General features: G+C 33.7%; 1 protein-coding gene across 2 annotated transcripts in view; it reads left to right on the plus strand.

Annotated features, from left to right (window-relative positions):
- The window catches only part of Ap3b1 (adaptor related protein complex 3 subunit beta 1), a 229,497-nt gene that overhangs the window by 199,465 nt on the left and 3,458 nt on the right, over nucleotides 1-26,574 (plus strand). For both annotated transcript variants that reach the window (XM_074077237.1, XM_020184110.2), the window contains 3 exons: nucleotides 1,516-1,600; nucleotides 12,777-12,874; nucleotides 17,837-17,975. In XM_074077237.1, the coding sequence (XP_073933338.1) occupies nucleotides 1,516-1,600; nucleotides 12,777-12,874; nucleotides 17,837-17,975 (322 nt within the window). The remainder of the gene's footprint in view (nucleotides 1-1,515; nucleotides 1,601-12,776; nucleotides 12,875-17,836; nucleotides 17,976-26,574) is intronic.

A 26,574-nucleotide genomic window follows, 5' to 3' on the forward strand; every position in this document is an offset into this window, starting at 1 on the left:
GTGTTAAAGAATCCTATCAACAGGACATCTTGAGAGCTGTCACTTGGTCAAATGAAATACAAGAATACCCCATGTAGAGAGATCTAAATCCTGTTTTAAAAGTGATAGAATTTGCTACTGATGTGGTGTCAGATACAAACAAGACCAGAAGAAGATATTAAGGATTCATTAAAGAACAACCTTAGGGCTGGGGATATAGCTCAGAGGTAGAGTACTTGCTTAGCACATGTGATGCCCTGGGTTCCATCCCCAATGTGACAAAAAAAAATAGTCTTGAGCAATGAGACTGACACAGAGCTATGAACTGATGAGAAAATGTAGCTTAGGATATATATCCTACACATACACACTCTACATAAAAGTTTGTTTGCCAAAGACTTAAGCAGTAAGGCTTATGTTATAGAGTAACAAACTGGTAAAAAGACTTCTAAACAAATGAAATTCAAACTAGAAACAGCAAAGCAATAGCATTTTAAAGTCAGTATCAAGCAAGTGCCCTCATAATGTCTAATCTGCATTGAGGCTATGAGACATAATTTTTAGTATAGTAGGCTTATTGAATTATCCTTTGGTAACTCTGTTGGTAAATGACAAATCATACTTACCAAGAAGCCCTAGAACAGTCCCAGTCTACTGCATTAGAAGTGTGCTCACTAAAATATGACTACATATAACAAGATGTATATAGAATAGATAAAGCTAAATGTAAAGCCAGTATTATATGTTAATATAGTTATTTTCCACACTTGGTTAGTTGATATCTGGAGATATAGAAACATTTACCAAATCTGTATACTGTCATTTTATTTGTTTTGTAAAGGTAATAAAGCATGACATTCATTTTCTTTTGGTAATTCTTTGAAAAGCAGTTAGTTTGGTTTCAGTAATGCCCATTTTCTTAACTAATTTATGAATATATCATAATTTCTTCTTCCAACTTTGTTTTAACTTGCATTTTTAAGTTGGATTTTTCTTCAATTGAAAATTTGGAACATTGTTTAAAATTTACTTTTTATGTTTAGAATATATATCCTGTATGTTTTTATTTTTTGTTTGTTTTGCGGTACTAGGGGTTGAACTTGGCCTTTCACTTGTTAGGCAAGTGCTGTACCACTTCAGCTACTGTACCAGCCCCTAGTTTATAGTTTTAAGTGTATAATCTTTTATAAACTCCAAAAGTCGAATACCAGTGTTCTAAACAAGAACACATATCCTTCTCACTTTCAATGCCTATGGAGACAATAGGATAAAATGTAGAATTTCTCAGGAAAATGGGTCTCTGAAACAAATAGATATAATGTGGTATAATTGGAGTTTGTGCAGAGTTAAATTAGGGAAAAAATCTTCATAGTGAGTGATTTCCTTAATAATCTTGTTTAAAATTTTTCTTATAAGCCATCATTAAATTTGGCTACTTTAACCAAATTATAGAAACATTCCATAAATGTTCAGTATTTAGCTTGCTTCTTTTCCACACCCACCATGTTTTTATGTCTAAATTATCTTATTTCCTAGACTCTCTTGAGCCTGAGGGATCCATTACTGTTTCAATGGGTATTGACTTTTGTGATTCTACACAGACTGCCAGTTTCCAGTTGTGGTAAGTTCGATTGTTCTTCTGTTTTTTTGTATTACCGGTAAAGGATAGCAGATCAAAAGCTAGGCTTTTAACAGTTTTTTTCTGAGAGACAAAATATTTAAACAAATGCATTTTTCTTTGACAGTGTTTAGTCTGCCATGAGTAACTGTTGAATTGTGTACAATATGGATATTTTTAGTATTTCTTACACACGTAGCCATTACATTCTGCCATATTTCGATTTGTTGGTTAAAGAGGACACTGCTAAATAATTTTTCACTTATTTTAACATTACAGTTTTGGAAAATTCTGGAGAAAATAAAAATTTTAGTGATATTAATGAATAGCCCAGGGAAGGTTCCTTTTGAAAAAGTTTGTCATTTTGAGATGAGGTTCTTTGGTAGCATATTACTGCTTCTAAACCTATACATTTTCCCCTTCTTACCTTAATTTACAAACTGCTTATGTGAGCATTTATGCAATTGCCAAAGGTTTCATGGCCAAATACTATTAAAAAAAGTTTTTTTAGGTTTAGATTTTATTGTCATTACTCTTTTTATATAATGTACATTTCTGATGAAATCCAGCAGCTATTAGCAAATTAGTACAAAGCTATTACATTCATGAGTCTTTGGGAATTATCTTTGAATTCCTTTCATTTTTGTTTTTCTAATATAGGACATAATTTGAGTTGCTTTGCTTTTATTCTAAGAAACTATTGAGATGTTTTATTTTTCTGAATTTTAGCCAGCTTAGAACAGAATTTGTTATGATTTAAAATTCCCAAGTTTAGGATAAGGACATTTCAAAATAAATTTATAGATTAAATATAGTGAGCCCTTCATTTTCACATACCTTTTCAGTTTACCAGTAATTCCGGCCTAATGTTACACCTTTTATTGCTGAGAACCTGCAGTGATGAATATAAGCAATGTAGCATAGCACATTGATTTTATGCAGATCATCACCTTTATGTTTTGGGAGGTCTGCTATATTAGTGATATATAAAAACTGATTACTTTTCCCAACATTGTCTAGTAATTGTTTATTATTTTTCTATTAGACAAACAACACAGATCAATATTACTGAACACCAGACTATGAGTAACATCACTCTAAATAGATTTGCCTCCAACACCAGAGGTATATTCATTTTAATGATTTGGACAATGTGAGCCCAATGACAAAGCTCATGTACCACAGTAGACCAAAATTAAAAACTAAAAAAATCTTTGATCTTACAAATTTATATAAAGAACCTTTTGATTATTACATAATCAGTGTATATTCTTACTTTTCAAGTTTTTTTATTATGACAACTTCTCTTGTAGTACTTTGGATAGCATTGGTGTTTTGTCTTCCACAATTAACCAAGTCCATCTAGAGATAAATAAGCAGATAGCGTTGATTTTTATCTTACATTGGGGAGTATAGTTGAACAATTTTCTTCTCTATGTCTCTTAAATTAATTTTAGAAAAGTGGTAAGTTTACTTCACATAGAAAATAGCCTCAGTAATTTTAAGTACTTACATTAATATGTTTTTGTACTGTGAAGGTATAAGCTAGTTACTTATTTTAGGTTTTAGTAAGCACAAAAGCATGCTAGATCAAAAATTTGTGTGTGTGTGTGTGTTCCAAAAAGAGCACTTTGTCTTGCATCAAATGTAATTGATTTTGAAGCAGTGTAATCACAATTACTCACTTTCTTAATTGGCCTGCCCCAAATCAGAAAATGGAAACCGATCGACAGTGTTTCAATCAATAGCTTCATAGTAGTGCTAGTGGGGGTAGGGAGATGGTGGTAATAGGTAGATCAATTGGTCTTAGGTGCCAATCACTGACTGTGCCTTTTGCATAGTAAATAGCACTTTTTGGTTAGTGATGTGCTATATTAGTCTTGGTAGTTCAATAAAAAGAAAAAGAAAGCAAGAATGGCTGATATTGAATTTTTTCTTTGAAATACATTATACTAATCAATACATAAAATTATGGCTAATAAGAGCATTGTTGATCAGAAGCCTCCAGTAATGCTGAGAGCATGAACAATAAGCCTTTCACGTACTCCTGTTTATTAGAAGAGACCAACAGTAACTTTATATCATGATTACTCAGAGAGATAGAAATATTATCTTCAGTTATATATTTTATGGATACTTGATAACCATTAATTTCTCCTTTAGTTTTGCATTTTAAATGGTTATCAAGTTATTAAGTTCTTATGAGATTGAAAATATATATAATATAAATAAATGTATCTCTAAAAGTCAACATAGTACATAAACACCTCTTCATCCTTGTTGTTAGGAGGCATGACTGTATTAACGAGTATGAAAAACAATGTGGTTTGGTTTCAGTTAGCTAAAGAGACTGATGCTTCCTTTTGTCTAAAAATCTACTAAAAAAACAGAAAGCATTTTCTTAAAAAGAGAATGATCACCAAAAAAAAGAAAGCAAAAATGTCATTAGCTGTCCAGAAAGTTGTGAAGAATTATTGACAGAGAGCAAATGGGAGTAGATAAACAATAAGAGAAAAAATAAAAATCACAGAACAAAACACTCACGGGAGAAAAATACTATAATAATATTTTTCTGTGAGAATATCAAGCACAAAATGCATAGGGGGTCTTAATTAAGGCAGGCATGAGGGAGTTAAATAATTATTTCCAACCTCCAGTTCTCAACCTTGCCTTTACTAGCAGACAACATACATATTTAATTTGATGTCTAAGAATAGCACTGTAAATAAAATGAACAGTTTGCCTGGAAATGACTTTAGGTGTGGATATGGGGAACCACCAGGCCAGAGAAGGGTTTGAATTTGTGTGAAGAAGACAGAGATGAGATGAAATGCAGTTCTAGCTAAGAGGGTGATCTCAAATCCTCTACTCCTAGGGTAAAGTGACTTATGTTAGTTGATGGAGAGGAGCAACCATTGCCTACCTGTCTGCCAACTTCACGTCCATGTAACCAGTCAGTTTGTCAATCATTTAATAGTCTATTTAGTCCACCCTTGGAAGAAGATACTAGATTCCATAGTAATACTTGTCAATAATCATCACTAGTATTTACCAGGTACCTACCGTGTGCTAGGCACTCTTCTAAACACTTGCAATTATGTGTGTCAATTTGTTTAATTTTCACAACAATCTTATATAAGTATTATTACCCCCATTTTATAGGACACAGGAAGATTAAGAAATTTACCTAAAATCTCACTGCTAATAAGTAGTACAACTAGCTGTGTTAATTGAGCCTATTATATTATAAATGTAATTGGATAATATAGGATGACCAGACTTTAAAGGGAAAGCAGCAACTTGAAAGAGAAGGTTTAAGATGATTACAAGGCCCCTGGACCATGAAGGGATCAGGTAATTTTAAAAAGAAGAAAGTTTCTCTAAAAATCAGAATACCTGATTCAAGAGAATACTACATCCATAAAGCTAGAACATAATTCTTGCTGTGAAAAAGGAGCAGTTAGAAAATTTTTTAAGAATTCTTGGAGACTTAAACTTACAACATGAAATCTTATGATACATAATAGAGTGGAAACAGCTGAATACTTACCTAGTGTTTCCTGCTTTCCAGGAAATCAACTGGAATAGAAAGCAAAAAGAAAAAGAGATGAAAATAAGAAAGAATGGTTAAAAATTCATCTAATAGATCTTATGAGGAAAGAAAATAAGAAATAATTAAAAGAAGTAAATTATATACGAGCATTTTCCCAAGCAAAAGACAACACAAACCCTCAAATTGAAAGGGCCCATCAGAGTCCAAACAGGATAAATGTGAAAGACAGAAAGACCACATCCTTGTGAAATTTTTGATAAGGAAAAAATCTACCCTAATATTTTCCTGAGTAGAAAGAAGACCACTTACCTAAGAAAGAATGATGAGAATGAAATAGGATTTCTCACCAATTCTGGAGGCCACAAGGCATAGACATGACCTTTACATTTTTGAGGATACTAACTAGACATTTCTCAGATAAAGATTCTATCAGTTTACTGAACACAAACCCTTTGTAAAAGGATGGAAATTTTTTTTTAACTCTGAGACAGTGAATGACACAGAATAAGGGGTGGGGGAGATACAGTGAGTAAAGAATTCTACTTGTAAAATCTATTGCTGTGAAAAATAGTTGACATATAATATGAAAAATAAGTATTAATAGCCAGAACCCAAAGCCCAACATGGACAAGTGTGAGAAGTGATGGTAAACTAGAATTATTTTTAGGTTTGGCAAGAGGATCGATAGATGGCAAAAAGAAGTTTAAATATGGTTTAAAATATTAACTATCACCTTAAAATAATCAAAATATGAGGCCTGATGACTTCCAAACAACTAAATTGAAGAAGAAAAGGGCAATTAAAACTTCATCTGTTTACCTTGGTTGAGAGGAAAAACCATGGTAAATAAAAACAAAATAAGATGGTTGGCAGGAGCCATATGTTATGCACCCTACTTATTCTTACAATTCATGACAACAAATTAAATTTTACTCATATTAAGCAGGCAAAAAAATTTCCACAATGTTATTTATAAGAACCCTACCTAAAAGAGGATGGCCCAGAAATGTTGAAAAGAGTGTATATATGTGTCTGTCAGATAGATGTGTTAAAACTAGAAAAAACATAAACTATCTTGTTAATTCTTGTTCATTGCAATCCTCCAAGAAAATGACAGTTACAAACCTTTAAACATAGCTTTGTAATTTATACTGTAGAAATGAATACAAATAATACGAGAAACTGACCAAGCCATGATCATGTGTGTTTAACACACTAAACAGAAACTAACAAAGGATAGATAGACAACTGTAGATATACAACTTTAATAATTCACTGGTCAAGCTTTACCTAAGATACATGTGTTTATGAAGGATTCCTTATTTCCTGAGTACAGAAAATACACATTTTTAAACGTACATAATTATAGAATATGTGTATGGGTAAACTATGGTCTAATATGATTAAAAGAAAAAAAGTGACACATGTGGTGACATATGCCTTGTAATTCCAGCTACTCAGGAGAATCACAGTTCAAGGCCGTCCTAGGCAAAAAGTTAGTGAAGCTCCATCTCAAATAGCTGGGCATGGTGATTGCATCTATAATTCCAGCTATATGGGAGGCATAAGTAATCTGAAGTTAGTGCTTGGGCAAAGATGTGAGACTCCATCTGAAAAATAACTAAAGCAAAAAGGGCTAGAGTTATGACTCATGTGGTAGAGTGGCTGACTAACCATCACAAGGCCCTGAGTTCAAACCCCATTACTGCCAAATAAATAATTTAAAAAATTAGGATTAAAAAAGGCTAAGTTGTGTCAGAACTTAAATTAAAAAAAAAAGATGGCATCTCTATTATTTAAACTTTCCTAGACCAAAGGAAAAAGAAAGTAACCATACTGTGTCATTACATAAGACTGCATCCTAATAGGACTTTAAAACCCAAAAGGACAATATGGGCTCATCACTTGGGGTGGTAAATCCTAGAAAAAAAGATAAAATTACAGTTTTTTATTGTATATAATTATTAATCCAAAAAGTCTTGCAATTAAGAAAAAAAAATCTATTTAAACAATGAGTTTTAAAAGGCGGTGCAAGTATCTACAGGAGGATGGCCTGAAACTTTCCTAAAGGCCATTAAAAGAAGATAAAATATAAAGAAATAGAAACAAGCTGGGCACCAGTGGCTCATGCCTATAATCCTAGCTACTCAGGAGGCAGAGATCAGGAGGATCATGGATCAAAGCCAGCCTGGGCAAATAGTTATGCGAGACCTTATCTCAAAAAAACCCTTCACGAAAAATAGGACTGGTGGAGTAGCTCAAGGTGAAGGCCCTGAATTCAAGCCCCAGTACTGCAAAAATAAATAAATATACTGTGTTCTTAAGTGAGAGAAAGTATTCTCCCTCAAATTAGTCTCAAGTTTCCTGTGATCCTAAGTTAAATTCCAGTAGACTTTTCAAGGAATTTGTCATATTCCTGAAATTCAAATGGAAAATAAAATGTCAAGTGAAATCAAAATAATTGTAATGAAAAAGTCTTTATAATAACTGAAAAGTATTCATTAAGGCCATAAGAATACTTTCATTTGGTACAATTAGTATTGGTATAGGAACCAATGAATCCATATACGGAATTTAGATATTTTCTATGTCATGAAAGTAGCATTTCAAATCAGTAAATGATGTGGACTGTCACTTGGGAAAAATGAAGGTAGCTTCCTCCCACAGATTTTTCCAAAATGAGTTCCAGGTAGATTTACGTGTTAATCACTAAACACTATAACAGGGCTGATGGAGTGGCTCAAGTGTTAGAGTGCCTGCATAGCAAGCATGAGGCCTTAAGTTCAAACCTCAGTACAACCCAAAAAAAAAAAAAAAAAACTATAAACATGTTTAAATATTTTATAGAGAAATATTTTCATGCTGGAAGGGGCAAAATATACCCAGAAAAAATATAAAGGAAAATAACAGGTTCTGCTATTAAAAAGTTAAAACTTTTCTATAGAAAACAAAAATTAGGTACCGTAAAGAGGATAGTGAGAAAGCAACAAAGCATATTTAACAGATGAAATGTTTAATAATAACCAGCATATATAAGGAATTCTCATACTCAGTGAACAGGAATCCTCTAGAAAAGTGGAGGGAAACATTAAGAACAGGCAGTTTACTAGAAAACAAATGCAAGTGGCCAGTATACGTAAAAAGATGTTTAACAGCACTAGTCCTCAGAAAATACAGACTTTTCACCTATCAGATTAGCAAACTTTTGAAGTAATTTCAATGTGTGATCTTGACAAGGAAGGTGGAGAAAAGTATGTAGTCTTCATGCACCATTTGTGGGCCTTAAACAGGCACGACCTTTTTAGGGTGATTTGGCAGTGTCTGTCAAAATACTTTTCAGTTTATCAATTTCATTTTTAGAGCATTTTTAGTGAAAAATCTATTAAGGGTATCAGTTGTTGTCTGTAACAGGGAAGAATAGGCATGATCATCAGTGGCAGAATGCTTCAGTAATGTTACACCCCTATCACATACGTGGGTTTTGAGTACCCACTGTGCACTACACTGGGCATTTTATTTCCTTCAGTGTTTAAAGCTAGCTATAAGGCAAGTGTCACTGTGTTCTTCATAGATGAAGAAATTTGAGTGTCAGAGTAGTTAAGCTGCTTCCCCATTTCCAAAATTTACCAATTTGGATCTTACAAGTCTGTGAAATGAAATTATCTATATATAAGTGTATGCATTACAGTTAAATGTGTAACAAGTACAATCTTATCTTAAACTATTATGCCATCTGATCCTGTATAGCTAGGCTATTTAGAGCCATCCTAATAATAGTACTTCATTGATCTGGTAACTTGATTCTAATAAATTTACATCTATCATTAGTCATTTTATCATCTTTATCCACATCAGGATATGTATTTGTACAAATAGAGATAGATCTATTTGTCCCATGTTTAACCAGTTGAGATGTGAAGAAAAGGGAAAAGAAAAGCTGTAAGGAGAGAGAAGAAATGAATAGAAGGCAAAATGATAGAAAAGGAGGTGTGTGGAAATTGGACGATATCCTAGGACACTCATATAAATGAAAAATGTTTCCCCAACATAAGAAAAAAAAATCCATCCTACTTCATTAGAAGCCACACCTTGCTGAGAAGATGAGATTGACTTAGAAAATCTGTTATGTAGTAGTTATATTAGATTTTTGCATTTGGCTGTCTGTGATGTCTTCAGGATGTGAGGTCTTCTACCTTAGTGTTTCATGTGCTCATCTTGTTCACATGTGCTGTTCATCCTCAGGGTCACTTGATGTATGCCTACTCCACTTCCATGCTTCTGTCTGCATTTCAGGATGGGGAAAAAAAAAAAAGTAATGCAGAGAAAGGAGCCATGTCTATATCAGAAAGCAAAACTTTCCCAGAAATTCCCAGTGGACTTCTGTTTATTAGTCATTATTGGTTCACTTGTTCACTCACTGGGATACTTTGTCTCCCTGAACAAAATCAATTATGTCAGAAAAGAAGAAAGACAAAATAGACATTGAGTAAACAATGAGTAGTGTCTACCACTGTGGTGTTCCAGTTTTATTATGTTTGCCTCCAAAAACTCATTTTGGACATTCCTCAATTTTTCCATTTCACCAACCTCAGAAAATAAAACATGCATTAGCAACAAAAGCACAAACACATCCAGTCAAATTGAGTCATACATTATTCCCTAACACATTGCTTACTGCTAAGAAGAGCATTTCAGGATCACTTTCCCCACATCCAAACCCATTGCTTACTCACTGAGACTTTTCCTGTGTGCCCTTCCTTCTCCGCACTTCTCACCCTTCTTCCTTGTCATCAGTGCTGCGTAGCCACTTTGAACCCACGGAGTATGTAGTATCCTTCAGGAGCACTGGGAAAGAGGGTTTTTTTTGTTTTTTTTTTTTAATTAAAAAGGAAAAAAAATGGTTATAGCACAAAGTCTTTTTGTTCCCTCCATCACCAGGTCTGTCCCTTCTAATTCTAGAATATCCATAAAATAGCTCATCTTCCCCATTCTCCCTGGCTTACCCAGCCTAGGGAAGCAGCATAGTATAATAGTCAGATACCCTTATGTTCAAATCTCAGAAATGCCACCTGCTAGCTGTGTGACCTTGGGCATGTTGGTTAATTTATCTTCAGCACCTGGGCATGCTAGGCAAGTGGTCTACCATTAAGTCACACCCTAGCTTCTTGAGTTCTCTTATCAGTAAATTTGGAGTAACAGAAACTACCTTTTAGGATCATTGTTAAGATTTACTGAGTAAAATACACAGCAAATACTAAAAACACCTGCCTCAACTAATTAGACACCCCTGCCTTTGGTTTCTCCCCTACTCTGCCTTACACATTGCCACTAGAGTTTCTGAGGTACCAAATGAGTCACTTTCAGCACCTAGCCTCTAGTAGTTTCCCATTGCTTCAAGAAAGAAATGTCAAAACACCTTTGTCTTAGTTTTATGAATAAAGAATCCATACCCGTAATCCTATAATCAGTACACTTTAAAGAATGAAAGGAGGCCTTAACTGGACAGGATTCCAGGACAACAACCATAAACTGGGGCTGCCCTGGAACAGTTGGGATGCATGGTCATGCTGTATGTGGTGGTCCTTACAGTACTCCACCAGCTTCATTTGTGGACACACCAGTCTGCTTATCATTCCCAAAACACAGGTTACAAGATTGCTGTCTCTTCTCTGGACATAAACTTATCCTTGCTTCAGTCCTGTAAAGTGAATCATCCTCTTCCATCCACTTTATTGCTTTCCACATAGGTCTAATGTAGTTTTTACCATTATAGTATACATGACATTTCATTCCCTCCCACTGGACTTGTGAGTTCCAAGGGATAATTTCCCTTGTCTTTAAATCCCTAGATATTCACACAGTATATGGGATCAAATTTGAATTCCACAATGTTTATTGAGTTAATAAATTGGGTTTGTTGGTTTGCCTTAGACATTCCACGTGTGAAAACAATATAAATCAGAGCTGAGTATGGTGGTGCATACTTGTAATCCCAGCACTAGGGAGGCTGAGCCAGGAGTATCATGAATTTGAGGCCAGTACATAGCAAGACCCTGTCTCAAAAATAATAGTAATAATAATAACTTACAAGAATGCAAGATCTAATAGCATAAAAGTGGATTTTTATGCTCTATCTTCATATTATATTATTTGTCCCTACCTCACTCTGGAATAAATTTTGTGTTTCTTACCCAATGTTTGGTATGTCATATCCATAATCCATCTCCCTTGTCACTTCCCAGCTGCCACGGGATCCAGTTCTAACCTGAAAGTAGCAGTCCCTCTGCAGGATATCCAGAAAAGCTTTTGCTTTCCAGATAAAAAGGAAAATATTTGATTGGCTTATTTATTCACTACTCCTTCATCATCACTTTCCCTCTTCAATTGGAATGTAAAAGTTGTACCAGGAGTCCCTGCAGCTATCTGGAAAGCATGTAATACCTACATTTTGTGCCTGTTGGAGTAGAAAGTTAGAGAAATCTGGGTCTGTGAGGGCTTCTTCAAGCCATTTAATGAGCCTTTGATAACGCCAAGAATGCTCGTATTCTAAATAATAATCACCTGGTTCTCAGGAAACTTTTAGATTTCCTGCTTATTTGCAGCCAAGCACACTCCTAATTGACACACATCAACCTAACTTCAAATATCTTAACTTTTAAAAAATTTAAAGCACATTTAGTAATTTTTATTGATAATAATGTCATGAGAGGTAAGTGAAATAAATGTACTCAATTTTTTTTTTCCTATGAGATACTAGAAACAGATTCACCTTTTTTTAAAATTTTTTCTGTTTTTTTTTTTTTTCTAGTGAGACTGGGGTCAGATTCACTTAAATTCTTCATATCCTGTTATTTGAAATAACTTTTACACATGTTGATTCATAATTTCAGTGAATAATATTACTAGAGAACAGGGGTTTTTAATTTAAAAAGCAGTTTTGCAGATGAGCACATAAATAAATGCAAATAAAGAATAAATAAAAACTAAAACCTCTACTTTATTCTGTATTAAGACCTAATTTTTAAAGAGATAATAGCCACTTGACTGAAGTAGTTCATCTACATTTTGGGTATACAAAGTAAAAATAAAATATTACTTTTCTATATGCTGCATGCAGTGTTTCTCTACTGGCAATAGTTATATAACCTTGCTGCTATTTTTGTTTTGTTTTGTTTAAGACAGTGTCTTGCTGAGTAGCCAGGCTGGCCTTAAACTTATGATTCTCCTGCCTAAGCCTCCCAAATGCTGTGATTACAGGATTACCACCACACTCTGCTCTTGCTAGTGTTTTTAAAAGTTCTGTGTCGGCCTGGGAGTGTCACTCAGTGGTAGAGTACATGCTCTATTCAATCCCCAAAATCAAATCAATAAAATGAAAAGTTCTATGTCAAATGATATAATTTACTCAGCAAGTTTTGTGGAAAAAAAAAAGAGATTGAGATAGCATGTATTTCTCAGTGGTTTTGTTTGAGAAAATGTTGAAGTCTATTTAGCTGTGATATTAAGTCAAGAGGTTTATACTTAAATTCTGGCATGTATTGTAATTGCATTTATTTAGCTGCATAGTATTAAGAAGTATGTTTATGTATTAAGCATTTAGTCAGCTTTGATTTTTTTTTTCTTTAGTACCAAGGATGATTGCTTCAATGTTAATATCCAACCTCCTGTTGGAGAACTGCTTTTACCTGTGGCCATGTCAGAGAAAGACTTTAAGAAAGAGCAAGGTGAGAGATTACTACAGTTTACTGGGATTTTATGTACCAAGCAATATATGCTGCCCTTCTGACCAGCCTCTAAATGAATTTCCACACACACAAAGTCACTCATGATGTCAGTACACAATCTCCCCATGTTTGTTAATATGTTCCATTTCTAAAATAACCTTTAAAAAGTGTGTTTGTTTACAGTTCAGGGAGACTTGAAAATTGATTAATATGTCTTTAAAATAATAAATTGATTCTTAATCAACTTTTCAATTCTGACAGTTGTGGTTTGTCAGCCTGATGATACACTGATCTGTTTAGTGTTCGTGAAAATTGCCAGGAATTGGAGACTTATTAATGTCCTACTGGCATAAATCTTATGTTTCTGTGGGGGTTTTTGTATAATAAAACTATTTTTCATTCCCTACTAATGTATCTTCCCTATATATAGTAGAGTGCCTTACCCTTCAAAATAAAGTCCTAATTATAGTGTTAACATCTCTATTTTCTTTTGACCAAATTCTAAATTAAAGAAATGGTTTGAGTAAATCAGAGCTGAAATATTGTTAAAAATATACCTAAAAAGAAAATGCTTTTAGCACAATGCAAGTATTAGTATTCTGCTCATAGTCAAGCATACCTTCTAATAAAAATGAGGGACTTTTTTTTGTATATGAATAAAGGGAAAAATCAATGATTTTTATGTGTTTAAGGATAACATTTATAAAACTGGGGCTTATTTAAATGCTATAGTCAGCAACTTTAAAAACAGTATGGGAATCAAAGATTTCTTTTTTTTCCTCTGGAGGGTGTTATCATACAAAGATTCCTTCATTTTGAAATCTTCAAATCATATCCATCAAACTTCCAGAAAGTACTAGACACAAACAAATCTAAGGAGAGAGGCATGCTTCCTGGAAGTCCAGTATTATAGCATTTGAAGACTTACTTTACTCCGAGCCTTTGCAGTCTATAGTGTCAAAGAGACCTGTTATACAAGGACCCCACAAAGAAAATCTCAAACAAGATTGTAAAATTGTAAGAACCTTTTTTCTCAGACCTTATTTAAAAGTGGTAAAGAATGACTAAGTCTAACTTTGCATTTATTTAGAAAATTATCTTTGTGATTTTATTTTTCCAATGACAAATTGAATTGATTCTTATATTTGCTATTCTTACCCTTTGCTGGCTAACGCCTGCCTTTCTGCTTTACATCTGCTCAGCAAAGCAAGGTGAGTGGCATACAAGTGACTGAGTAAGGCTTTGGCACATTTATTGTTAAGGAGATCCTCAGTCTTTGAGAAGTGCAGCTAAAGTATATGTAAAGCAGCAGATTATTGTATACCCTTTTTCTCCCTCAGCTTTTGTTTAGAATACTTGCTATTTCCATCAAATTTTTTGTGCTCTGCTGTGACTGAGGGATTTTTCGCTGACTAGCCATACAGAACCATAAGTGCATGAGAGAATAGCTGAGGTACTCTGTGGACTTGTTGCCAAAATTCCTTTTTCTTCTGCCATTTTACTTCTATGGTTGTTGATTATTTGTCTGAATAAATCTGGCAGCTGTTTGCTATGTTTAATAGAGCAGAAAGGCTACTCTGAATAAAGCTATTTGAAAATTTGTTTATATGAAGTATTTGTAAATCCTTGTAAGTCTCTTGGCATTTCTGTATCATTCTTTCTGTCTTCCTGAATTCATTCTTTGATGTGGGACTTGATGCTGGCAAATTTACCACAGGTTTCAAGAGTCTTTTCAATAGTGTCTTTTTAGTTATAGATTTCAGCAGGTTTGGTAATAGAGGTCTCAATTCTCAACTTTACACATGTATTTGTTACACTAGTCCGGGAAGAGAATTTAACTTACTTAACAAAAGATTCCTAGAAATGACTCACTAACGGGAAATCCTAAATCAAAATAAACATCATTTCCTCACATTTTATCAATGCAAAGTTCTGGGAAATAAAAAGCAAGTAAGTTTAAGAAGTGTATGTGTGTGTTTTACACACTAGCTTTCACCTATTTTTCTCCTTTAAAATATGAATTCACATGGTTAATGTCTCATTTCATGGTGTATAGTTTAAGATTCAAGGAATACATGAAATGTATTAATTAGAATTTAACTGAAAAATTATAAATAAGAAACATATGTTTTTATTCTGAAGATATGCATGACTGAAGAGTATGAAAATGTTGGATAAATGTGGTTCTAATAGATCCTCACATTAGATTAATATTTTTTATAATCACACTCCAACCCATCACTTGGTTGTTGCCTTGAGGGTTCCATGGCTAAACATGCTTGTTTATAAGAGTGGTAGTCAGAGTGAATGAAAAAATTGGGCTGTCCTGTATGCTGAAAGTATAATATTCATATTATGAGCCTCCAGCTGAAGCATGATTTATTTATTCAGAGTTTTGAGTATTGTGTAGTTAGTTAATGAGCTATCTATGAGAGCCTTTCAATACTATAAAGAAGAGGGAATCTCTCTTTATTAAAAAAATTTTAATTTGGTTTCTTCAGTTTTGACTTCAATAGACTTAAGATGATTGTTTATTCCAGGCTACCTTCTCTTGTTCATTCTCTGCTTGCCATTTAAATTGCAAATCTAAAACTTAGTAAAATCTTTTCAAATCTGATTTTCTTCCGTTATTTGGCTTGCATTTTAGCAGTCAAGTACAGATGATTAACCTAAATTGAGTGTTGTCCTATACCCTCACCAAAATTTAGAAAAAAATCTAATAGAGCCAGCAGTTCTCAGTCTGATAATTTTCAAATGTTTTCCCAGTAGTTTTGCCTTACTTTTATTATATGAGAAGGCTATACAGTGTTTGAAAATGTTTATATAGGGGAAACTTTTAATGTTACCTTGGCATATTTTTCTTGTTAATTTGAAAATACCTAATATATTTTCATTTAGCAAAATCTCTGGCTTAGGAAACCTAAAATGTTTACTTAATTTTATTGTGATTTATGCATGCATCTTATGGGTTCCTAGCTAGCAAGATGCTAATTCTTTAAATGGTCAGACATTTACTGTTTTCTGGCCCTTAACTACCACAAGCAATCATATTTGATGCCCCTTAATTAGAGCACCTTTTTTTCTTTCCAGGTTCTTTTTCCACCTCAGCAATCGAGACAATACATTTGCTTACCATGCTGCTCTCCTAAGTGTTCTTTTGCATGTAAATTAATCTTGATTCAGTTTACACTGTCATGCTGAGTGGTACAAATTGCCTATAACAATAAAACAGCATGAGTTAAAAATAAAGGGGGGTGGGAAGGCAGATTGAATGTGTGCCTTACTTGATAGGATGTTACTTTGCTTTATGCCAATACATTAGCTGACGATAATGAATCTTCTGTTCTGAAAAGCATGGTTTAGTTGATTTTTTTAATTTTACTTCAATGGAGCAGTACCTTGTCTTTTATAGAACAAGTTAGACAAACCATTAATGACAAGAGTGTTAAGGTTAAATATGAAGCAATGCATTCACTTCTCTGAGTGCTATCCATCTTTCCATTTACAGGAGCTTGACAAAAGTACTGGCTTTGTACAACATTTCCTTTAATTACATGCTGCGGGAAACAGGCTTTTAACATAAACATAGTTGCATTCATTTATTCAGCAGTTGCTCTTCAATAGAGCTTAATGGAGAAGGTTTAAATCCTAAATGAGTACACACATCTCTCAGCAGTGTTATGTCCGCCACTGTGCTTTACTTAAAAGGAGCATTTGACTGCTTGTATAGTTTTTAAAGCTTTTGTCTAATATTGAAGTTAAATGGCCAAAGACAGAGAACATAGTGTTCCCAGAGTTTGAAAGTGGTTAGTAAAAACTGTTCCTTGTTAGAAACTAGATAGTTCTATTTTCTGCCTTTGGCATAGGTCTTTTTACAGTATTAGGCTTAGTCTAGTCTTCATGCTGTTAATCAATGGGGACTTTTTTACAATTTCATATTATATTTGCAATAAATAACTAAATTAAACATTAGGCCTAAAGGTTCAGGGTCTTTTGAAAGCATGAAATCAAATTTTACTATTTCCATAAATTTTGTAAACTACTGTGTATATATCAGGTGTCTCAAAGGGTTATTGTTACTAATAGATAGGCATAGGTGTACATGACTTATATCACATATCCAGATAGATGACATTTATTGTAATTATTTGGGTTTTTTTTTAAACTTGGGTACTAAATTTCAATATTTTTCCCAAGGTTTTGGCAGGCTATTGAATTTATTCACTAAATATTTTCACATGAGATTCTGATATGTCTTGTGTTGACTGTAGTTTTTGTTCATAATTTGGCTTTACTTGGTTTCTTTTTTAAGTATTATTTGAAATGTCTCTGGGATTTAAGATTTTCTTCTATTTACATTTTTTCCTGTTTTCAAAGGTTTTGCTTCAGAAATTTTGCTTTGTGAATTTGTTGGCAAATGCTGTTATTGTTAAGTGTAGCTTAGAAACTCGTGGTTTTTGGACTTCAGTCATTGTTGCAATGACTTTGATCTGTCATACTGAAGCCATTCATTAGGCCATGCTGCTAGAACTTAAAATCACTTTGATTTTTTTCTCAAGCAGCATTTGGCTAATCTTTGGGTAGAAAAAAATAATAACAAATAAATACATTCTTAAGAAGTGAAAGATTAATGCTTTACATAGCCCAGATTGTGCATATTGTAAAGGGACTGGGATTGAAATTTCATATTTGTCATTCTAAGTTTTTACCCTATAATAGTTAAAATTATTCACGAAAAGTGATTTTGACTGCATTTTTACACATTTTCCTCCCCAATGAGAATTTTCAAAAATCTTTGAAACATTGGCATTGTTTTTAATTTTGTGATAATTATCTTGTAAATTGCATTCTGAAATGGTATTACTTTTGTTGAAAATGTTTTAAAATTTTGACTCTGAACTTATTGTTTAAATGATTTTTATGAAGAAATCGTTAAAACAGAAGCTTCCTCTGCCGTTACAGGAATGCTGACAGGAATGAATGAAACTTCTGCCATAATCATTGCTGCGCCACAGAATTTCACTCCCTCCGTGATCTTTCAGAAGGTCGTAAATGTAGCCAATGTTGGCACAGTGCCTTCCGGCCAAGATAACATACACAGGTGGGCTCACTAGCACATAACAAGGAGAAAACTTGTATATGTATGAGCTAATAACTTTCAGTTCATTGTTTTCTGTGGAAAGAATGGCCTCTAAACATGTATACACCATCCCATTTTTTCTCATGGATATTTGGTTGATGGGTTTGACCCCTCCCCTTCAACAGCATTCCTATTACACTGCATGGCTTTTCTTGAAAGACACATAGAACACATCCACATTTCATAATAGTTTGGCAATTTGTAAAGATGCCTTTATGAGGTGGTTGAGGATTTATCTTATTTTGCCAGATTCAGTAGATTTCCAGGAAGAACTATCTTATAGATCATTGAACTCAGACTTTTTTTAATTGGAAAGGGGGAAGTTTTGGGCTGGCAGAGGGGCTGAAGAGTAAGAGCGCCTGCCTAGCAAGCGTGAGGTACTAAGTTCAAACCACAGTACCCAAAAGTAAATAAGTAAATAAAAAAGTCTTCCCACTTTATTTAGTGTATCCTTTCTTTTATAATTACCAGTTATAAAAAGTAAATTTAGGATCAAAGGGAAGGTCTTCAGACATTAAAATTTTTTTTTCAGTTAGCATGGGAACAGACAAGGCTCCATATAAAAAGTGCCACTGCTGATTTGTGTGTTAGACTAGCCCTGCCATTATTGGGTTTGGTGATCTTAGGCACACTGTTAGTTCTTCTTATGGACTTTAAGTTCTTCACCTGTTTGGAAATAGACAACAAGGTAAAGAAAGTAAATTAAGATAAATTCTGTGGTAACCGTGGAAGAACATTGGACTTGGCATCAGAAAAGCTGCTTTGCATTATTCAGAGCTGCCTAGCTGCACTGTACTAATTGTGGCAGACAGAAAACTGCATGTGCTATTAAAAAAATAGATTTACCTTGTACTTACTTGTCTTTGACAGGGAGGCAGAGGCAGAAGGGTCCTTTAAGTAAGTTACTCAAGAACTGATGCTTCCATTTCTTAATTTGTGATAAGCCCTATATATCTCACATAGGATGGTGAAAATAAGAAAATGAATGGAAGTCTATTGTACCAAGCAAATTGAACTTACCTATCAGTTAATGTTCAGTAGGGCAAAAAGTAAACAGAAGTATTTTCAATAAAAGTAAATATTTTGGTTCTGAGTTTTCCAGTTTTAGTTTTTTTCTGCTTTAAACACTTCTTTTTCTTTCTTGAATGACTTTGTCAGTCAGAAGCTGTTTTGTTTTGTTAATGGGTCCTTAAAATTATTGAAATTACTGCAACACCAAAATATGTGTATGCTCTGACTTTTCATATTCAGTATGAAATTTTACCTGTGTCTACCAATACCATATTCTTGTTTTAATATGTTCTTTTGTAATACACAAAAAGACATAGGGTAACCATTGTTTATGTTGGGACTTCTAGTTTAGCTTTTGTTTCGTATTTGGGTTCTTTGGGGGAAGGGAGATTATTTTGTTTTTTACTTTTCTAAAAGCAGTGGTAGTCTTCTAGATGGTATTCTCAGAAGCAAGTAATATGAAAGCTATACACTAGAAAGTACACTTAGCATAGTCACATAATTCTTATTTAAACATAGTTTGCCTGAAACTTGTCTTGGTGATTTGGAACTTGGTGCCTGGTCAGATGATTTAAACTAAAATTACAATCAGTGCTCAGTTACCCTGCTAATGCAGAGGAGAGACTGAACAGAACTATTTATATTTGACCTTAGATTGCAGAGATGACACTCATCCGTAAAGTGCATGGTTCTCAAACACTTCTAAGATCTCTTGACACTTTTCTGTTTTAGCTCTATCATTAGTGGACTGGTTTTTAGCTTGGTAACCTTGGGGAGGATTCCCAAATTACTCCAGAGTCAAATTGAATATGTCTGTATATACATCAAAATGATTTGTATTGTCCTAACTTGCTGCTCAGGTTCCACCATATTTAGTTGAAAGTATTTATTTACTTTTATCATTAAAATGGTTATGAGATGTTCTAAATTTTAGAAAGTTCCATGTCATGAAACACCTCATTATTTGTATTTTCACACAAAAATTTATTCAAATTATTATGAAATATATGTAACACTTTTGCCATTCTTTTTTGTGCTCATAGCAGTTAGAACAAATAAAAATAAAAAACTGTTCATAGGGACTGTACAAATGCTTTTCTTAATATCATTTCAAATGAAATAGCAATTACTGATTATTTTAATAACAGAAATGAGCAGTGTACTACTTTATTGAATTGTACTAATGTTTTCAATTATAGTGTTTGATATTATATAACCCTGTGGGACCGATGAGTTTCTATATTTACGCTGAAATATTATTGATAAAATTGAAATTCCTGTGAGATTTTTGAATGACTTCCTTATTTTCTTCCATCCATTTTTCTTTTGTTTTGTTGTTGCTGTCATTGTTGGTTTTGGTTCTAGGGTTTGAACTCAGGGCCTTGTGCTTTCTAGGCAGGCACTCTTCCATTTAAGCTACTCTACCAGCTTTGAATTTATGAAGAACAGGACCAAAGCCAGTCTAACATTTATTAATGATAATTGGTTGAGCATTATTTTCAAAAACAGCAAATATGAAAAGCATTTTAGCTAAAATAGTTTTTAAGATGTTAAAATTTTTAATATGATAAATTACTCTTAGCTGGTCTATATGTTCTATTTAATTTTTCAGGATCTTTTCCATCTTGGAGGACTTTTAATAAGCATAAGTATATTCTTCCTAATAACACTTTAGTGAATAAAGTTGCCATTGCCAAGTATTGAATATTTTTTCCTAATACTCGTAATATTTTTACATTAAGTACCATGTAATGAAATACTTAATATCAGAATTTCTTTGAAAAAGTTAACCTTAATTAATATGCAGAAGTATATAGTAATATGAAGTACAAATTTTAATTGGCCATTTAATGGAAAATGGTTCCTAATACATCAATAGAAAATGACCCCCACTAAGAAAGAGGTCCATCAAAGGAGCAAAGATTTATGGAATTCACCTCAGAAACATGGAACATTTCCTAAATAGTAATTTTAAAGATGACTTGAAAAAGCAGATCTACTATTAGGTTACATAGATTTAGTTTCAACTTTCAAAGTAAATGATAGAATTAGTGAGTCAGACAGTGTGCCATTGAAAAACTCAGCTTTATCTTCCATCTGTAGTACTTACTTAACTGTTTGAAAAAACTGCTCGTTGAGAACAAAGCCAATTTATTTGAGAGCTCCAGAGTTATGGCCATTGTGCCAGCCTGCTGGCTTTCTAGGTTACAGTTACTGCTTAGGAAGGAGTAATACAGGAATGAGAAGTTCCATCACCAAAAAACATTTGTAGACTGGGCATGGTGGTACATGCCTATAATCCAAGCTACTTGGGAAGCAGAGATGGGGAGGATCATGGTTTGAGACTAGCCAGGCAAAAATTAGCAAGACTTCCATCTCAATCAGTAAGTCAAGTTTGGTGGTGCATACCTGTAATTCCAGCTATAGGGGGGCATAGGTAAGAGGATCATAGGCCAGGCCTGGACAAAAATATGAGACCCTATGCAAAAATAACTAAAACAAAAGATGTCTGGAAGCATAGCTGAAGAGGTAGATCAACTGCCTAGCAAGCACATAACCCTGGGTTCAAACCCCAGTGCGCACGCGCACACACACACACACACACACACACAAAAGCACTTACTAGTTATGTGGTTGAATATTTTTCTTTCCTCTCTTAGCTATTCATCTATGAGATATACTATACATTGTAGAACTCTTGAAATGTATGATCTAAGTCAGTGCTAACAAACTAATCCATAAAGTATACACTAAGGCAGAATGGACAGCTTTACATCAGTGTATGAAAGAATTACAAAAGGGAAAAGTCAAGATTTAAGGTCCAAGAGCGGTGCTTACAGGAACCAGCCCCAGTGGGGATTGTGGGCTCAACCAGGGCCAGAAAAAATTTCTTGTGTTCCTCTGAGTAAAATGCAATAAGCATTTATAAAGGAGATTTGTATTCAACAATACAAAAACTGGTACATTTGGTTTTATTGCATTACTTGCCCTCTGATACAGTGCTAATGAGTAGTATAGTGACCAAAAAGCAGAAAAGTAAAAATCTGTAGTTCTGAAATTTCTTAAGTTTTTTTTCCATAAACATCATGTGGGAGCTTGTATTAAAACTCAGATTTCTGGAACCCACCCCTAAAGCTCAGCTTCAGTACTTCTGGGACAGGGCCCCAGAATCTGGGTTTTGGCCAGTACTCCATGTGCCTATAAGGCACAGCAAAGTACAGTTTGAGGCTGCATTACCAAACATTTTAAAGTAAAATGTATTTTTAAAGTAAAAATACATTTTAAAGTATTTTTCCTATGTTTATACATTTCCTTTTAACACACAGATCAGTAAGAGATACTAGTAGGGAGATGTTTGTGCTGGAGATTAAACCCAGGGTCTCACAGGCATGCTAAGCACATGCTTTACTTCAGAGCCACATTTCTAGCCCAAAGTAAGATGTTTGATAAAATTTCTTCTTACATCCATCCCAGCAAGATAGTATATTAATTACAGTAGTGCATCAGAGTGGTGGCTGTAAAAAAATTCAGAGCAGTTCATCAGTGTAGACCACAAGTTTGTCTCAGCCATTTCACATTTTAAACCATGTTCAACAATTCTGACATTTGTACCAGCATTATTATTGAAAAGAGCTGTCACACTACTGTACTCATCTTACCGTTTCATGGCAACAGATACCCTAAACAGGGAAACTGTGCTATTTGAGTGAGAACAGGCACCTTGTCTTTGACATGATTCTGTTTTGATTCTTACTCAGTAAGATCCTAGAACTTTCATTATTAACTATATTCATTACTTATATTCCTTCCCACCCACCCTCCATATCTTAATGATTTGGCTTTTGTTTACTCTTCCATTTTATTTAATTAAAGACAAGTACAGAACAGCTTGTTTCATTTCTAAGCCTTAAACTCATCCATTTAATCACCATTATCATATAACTGTTTTAAGGTTATTTATAGGGGGGATACTTGTATGTATAGTTTTTTTTCACTCAATATCTTTTGAAGACCTGTGATAGATTTTGCTGGTGCTAAGAATTGCAAATACAAATGGTATAATCACTTCTTAGTGAAGTGTCTAATATTTCTCTCTCTGCTATTCTTAACAAAACTGTTTGATTAACCCTTAGGTTACTATTTTTGTTTATTGTTTTCTTTTCTCCTGGTAATTCTAGGGGATTTAAATTCTGGGTGACTTTAGAGAACCATAGTAAAAAATAATTTCTGCTTAGCAAATGACATTGCTAATTGGTGCCCTAATTTTATAAGCTCTGAGACTGCTGTCAACCTACTACTTCTGTCCTAAAACAAAATTTTGTATAAGCAGTTGCTGATGTTGAGATACCGGGCTTAGGTCTTTTCTATAATATGACAAATTTTGAGTCTCCAACAAAACCGAAGAGTTCTGGATCCCATTTAATAATCCAGGGTTCTGCCTTAACCTAGTGGCTGTCCACTAGGGGACAGCACTGCTTTTTTATCTGACTGCTTTGAGCTTCATTGGCTCTGTGCGCAGCACTTCATTGAAAAACAAATGTGGGCCTCAGTTAATTTTTACACAGAAAGCATATATGGATATTTCAGAAGTAGCCAAACTATACAGCTGATCTTGATTTTAAAACCTTCTGAATTTAACTTTTATTTAATTTCACCATTTTCAAGGTTATATAGCCTAAAGTGCAACAGTTTTACTAATGGGAATATCTAACTGTTTCATGTAAAAAAGAAAGGTATGCTTCTAGGTTGACAATTTTATAAGAAGTCAAAGAGAACAGGATAAGAATTTGTTTTGCTACTTGGTTTTTTCTTGTTGGTCCCCACCTCACCCCACCTCCAATAAACAGACAAACCAGAAATGCTCTGAAAGTTGTTTTCTGTCTTTTTAGACGAAGTGCATTTAGATTTTTTTAGCTTTCCTGTGTAAAGAAAGAGAATGCAACATTGACCCAGCAGGGTAGAGAATAATTTTTATACCATCTCTATAAAGGATAGAGTAGAAAACAGAGTCCTAAATTATTATGGTAGTTTTTTATATTAACTCTTCTCATCCGAGTAGTAAAGGAAAATACTACATATTCTTGAGCAATTTTTTTAAAAAAATAGTACTTTGCTTTGAATAATTTCTCTAAGTTTTAATCACATGTAATTTTTTTCTCTCTATTAATTCAGTAGTGTAATGGGCTTAGCTTCAAAATAAAATTTTATCATCAACAAAATAGAATTTTTTACAACTTATAATTTCCCTGTCTATTTAAAATGTTCTACTATATTAGTTCAAAACAATAAGGATTTACCATTTTAAATTCTTTGGAAGATAATGCTCCAAATCACCATGCTTGGGTATTGATGTTTAGGAGGCTTATTCAAACCAGTATTTTTTACATATAATGATTGTGCGACTTCATTACACATTCGTCAACTTTGGGCTAATTATTTTTATACAGCTAGGGCAGGGCATTGCATCTTGTGATCGTCTTTCTTACTAATAGGATTCTGTCTGCTTCAGCAGGCAGTAATTGAAGGCTTCATGTACAGAGTAGGAAAAAAAAAGTTTTAGCCTGAGTAGGCCATTGTCACAGCTTCTGGCAACCAGTAGAACAGAAAGCATAAGAAAATTGAACTCAGAATAGAAAAATCAGAAACCAGGAAGAGTATCCAAGAGAAGAAAAAGCATGTCTTACCACTGTTGCATTAAGTATAGCAAATCTGATTCTATAAAAGAAAATTTTATGTTTGTGAATACTCTGGAGGCTGATGCAGCCTCATAGGTAAATATTTTTTTTTTGTTCATGTTGTACCATTACCATTTTACTTGTTAGAAAAATTGAATTGAGGGACTTCTTTTCCTTCTAACAAAGGGCATTTATGGCCCATAGCCAGTTTCTCACAAAACTAAACAATTGTGGCTTGAGTAGTTCAGATAATATATTTGTTCAAATTTGTTATTATTTGGTAAGTAGTATTATCTGTACTACTTATCTGACTTAAGTAGTACAAATAATATATTTGTTCAAATTTGTTATTATTTGACGAGCTTCATAATTCTGACAATAGTTAGAACAAAAGAACTTTTTAAGAAGTGTGAAACACTTTTTCACTTAGGTCTTACAAGCAGCTTATTTTGTCTTTTTCCTAAATCTTAAGTCAACAATGATTAAATATCAATTGCTAGAGATAATAAATAAAAAGACATTTAATAATACAACCTATAGATATAGCCAAACAGTTTTACCTTCTCAGTTGGCAGTTATAAAACAACGAGTGCTTAGTGGTAGGATGAAATGAAAAATATCTAGATGGTACCTTTTTAATAACATGGAACCCATCGTACATAGGCAATACATCTTTAACTGTCATCCACTTATTTGTTCTCATTTGTAGTGCTACTAGGTTTCCAGGTTGATTGGGCTCCTAGTAGTCCCTGCCTATGTTACAGTTTCCTTCAGAAAGATTTTATATTTTTCATTGCTTTGTGACTTTTGAGAGAATAAAGGATGGAGGATATTTAACTTTTAAGGGCAGGAATTAAAAGTAGGGCAAGACTCAAGTCAAGATGCTTTGGATCACAAACTACTAGAGAGTCAAGCACACAATTTTTGAAGAGAAAAAAATCTCTAAGTTTGTGCAACAATAATAGATTATGTGTATAATCTAATATAATAGATTATAATAGGTAAATAGAAATAAACCTTAATTTATCTGTTGACTAATAAAAACAAATATTAAGGGGTACATTTTTGTACAAATTGTGATTATGTGAATGACCTGCAATCAGAATGCTTAAGTTTAAATTCCTGTTTGACCATTTGCTGGCTCTTGAGTCTCTAAGCCAGTGCCTCAACTTCTGTGGGCCTTGGTTCCCTCATTCCTCATCAGTGACCTGCCTCAAAGGATGAAATTAAATAATGCAAGTAAAGTACTTAGAACTTACCACCAGCCATAGCAAGCACTTAATAAATGATAGCTGCTGTTATCACTATAGTGATCAAAAATTTGTCATACCTTCTGAAAAATTAATGTCACAGTGTGATCTTTGAGGCCAAGTACAGAGGCTCTGATGTTAGCTATTACATTTAGCATATAAGTATTTACAATCAAGGTTTCTTAAATACAAAAGCTAGTTATTTGTTGTTTAATAAGCAGTACTCTCCATAACTGTCTTTTAAATGTATATTAAAGCATACAGTTAGCCTGTTCAGCAGTGAAATGATTAATAATTTTGGGGGAGTGGCTTTTGCTTTTCATGGACCAAAACAAACCAATTGTAATCATGCTGTGTTCCAATTAAATACATCCTTTTGAACTGTGAAATGAGAATGTCAGAGCATCTGATCTTCTGGTCTCCTGCAGTAAAGCATTGCTTCCAGCATGAGTGCTCACTAGAACACAGAGACTCAGTTAGTGTGGTAGCTTTTATACCAGCTACCAGATTTTGTTGCTAGGATGATTTGCTTAGCATGTTTCCACTGCAAAATAAGCAAATGCCTCTTTTCTTTCATGCCTTTATGTCCTGAGAATTACGTAGTAATAGGATTTCCAAAAATGA

The sequence above is a fragment of the Castor canadensis genome, chromosome 6, assembly GCF_047511655.1.
Source record: "Castor canadensis chromosome 6, mCasCan1.hap1v2, whole genome shotgun sequence".
Classification (NCBI taxonomy): domain Eukaryota; kingdom Metazoa; phylum Chordata; class Mammalia; order Rodentia; family Castoridae; genus Castor; species Castor canadensis.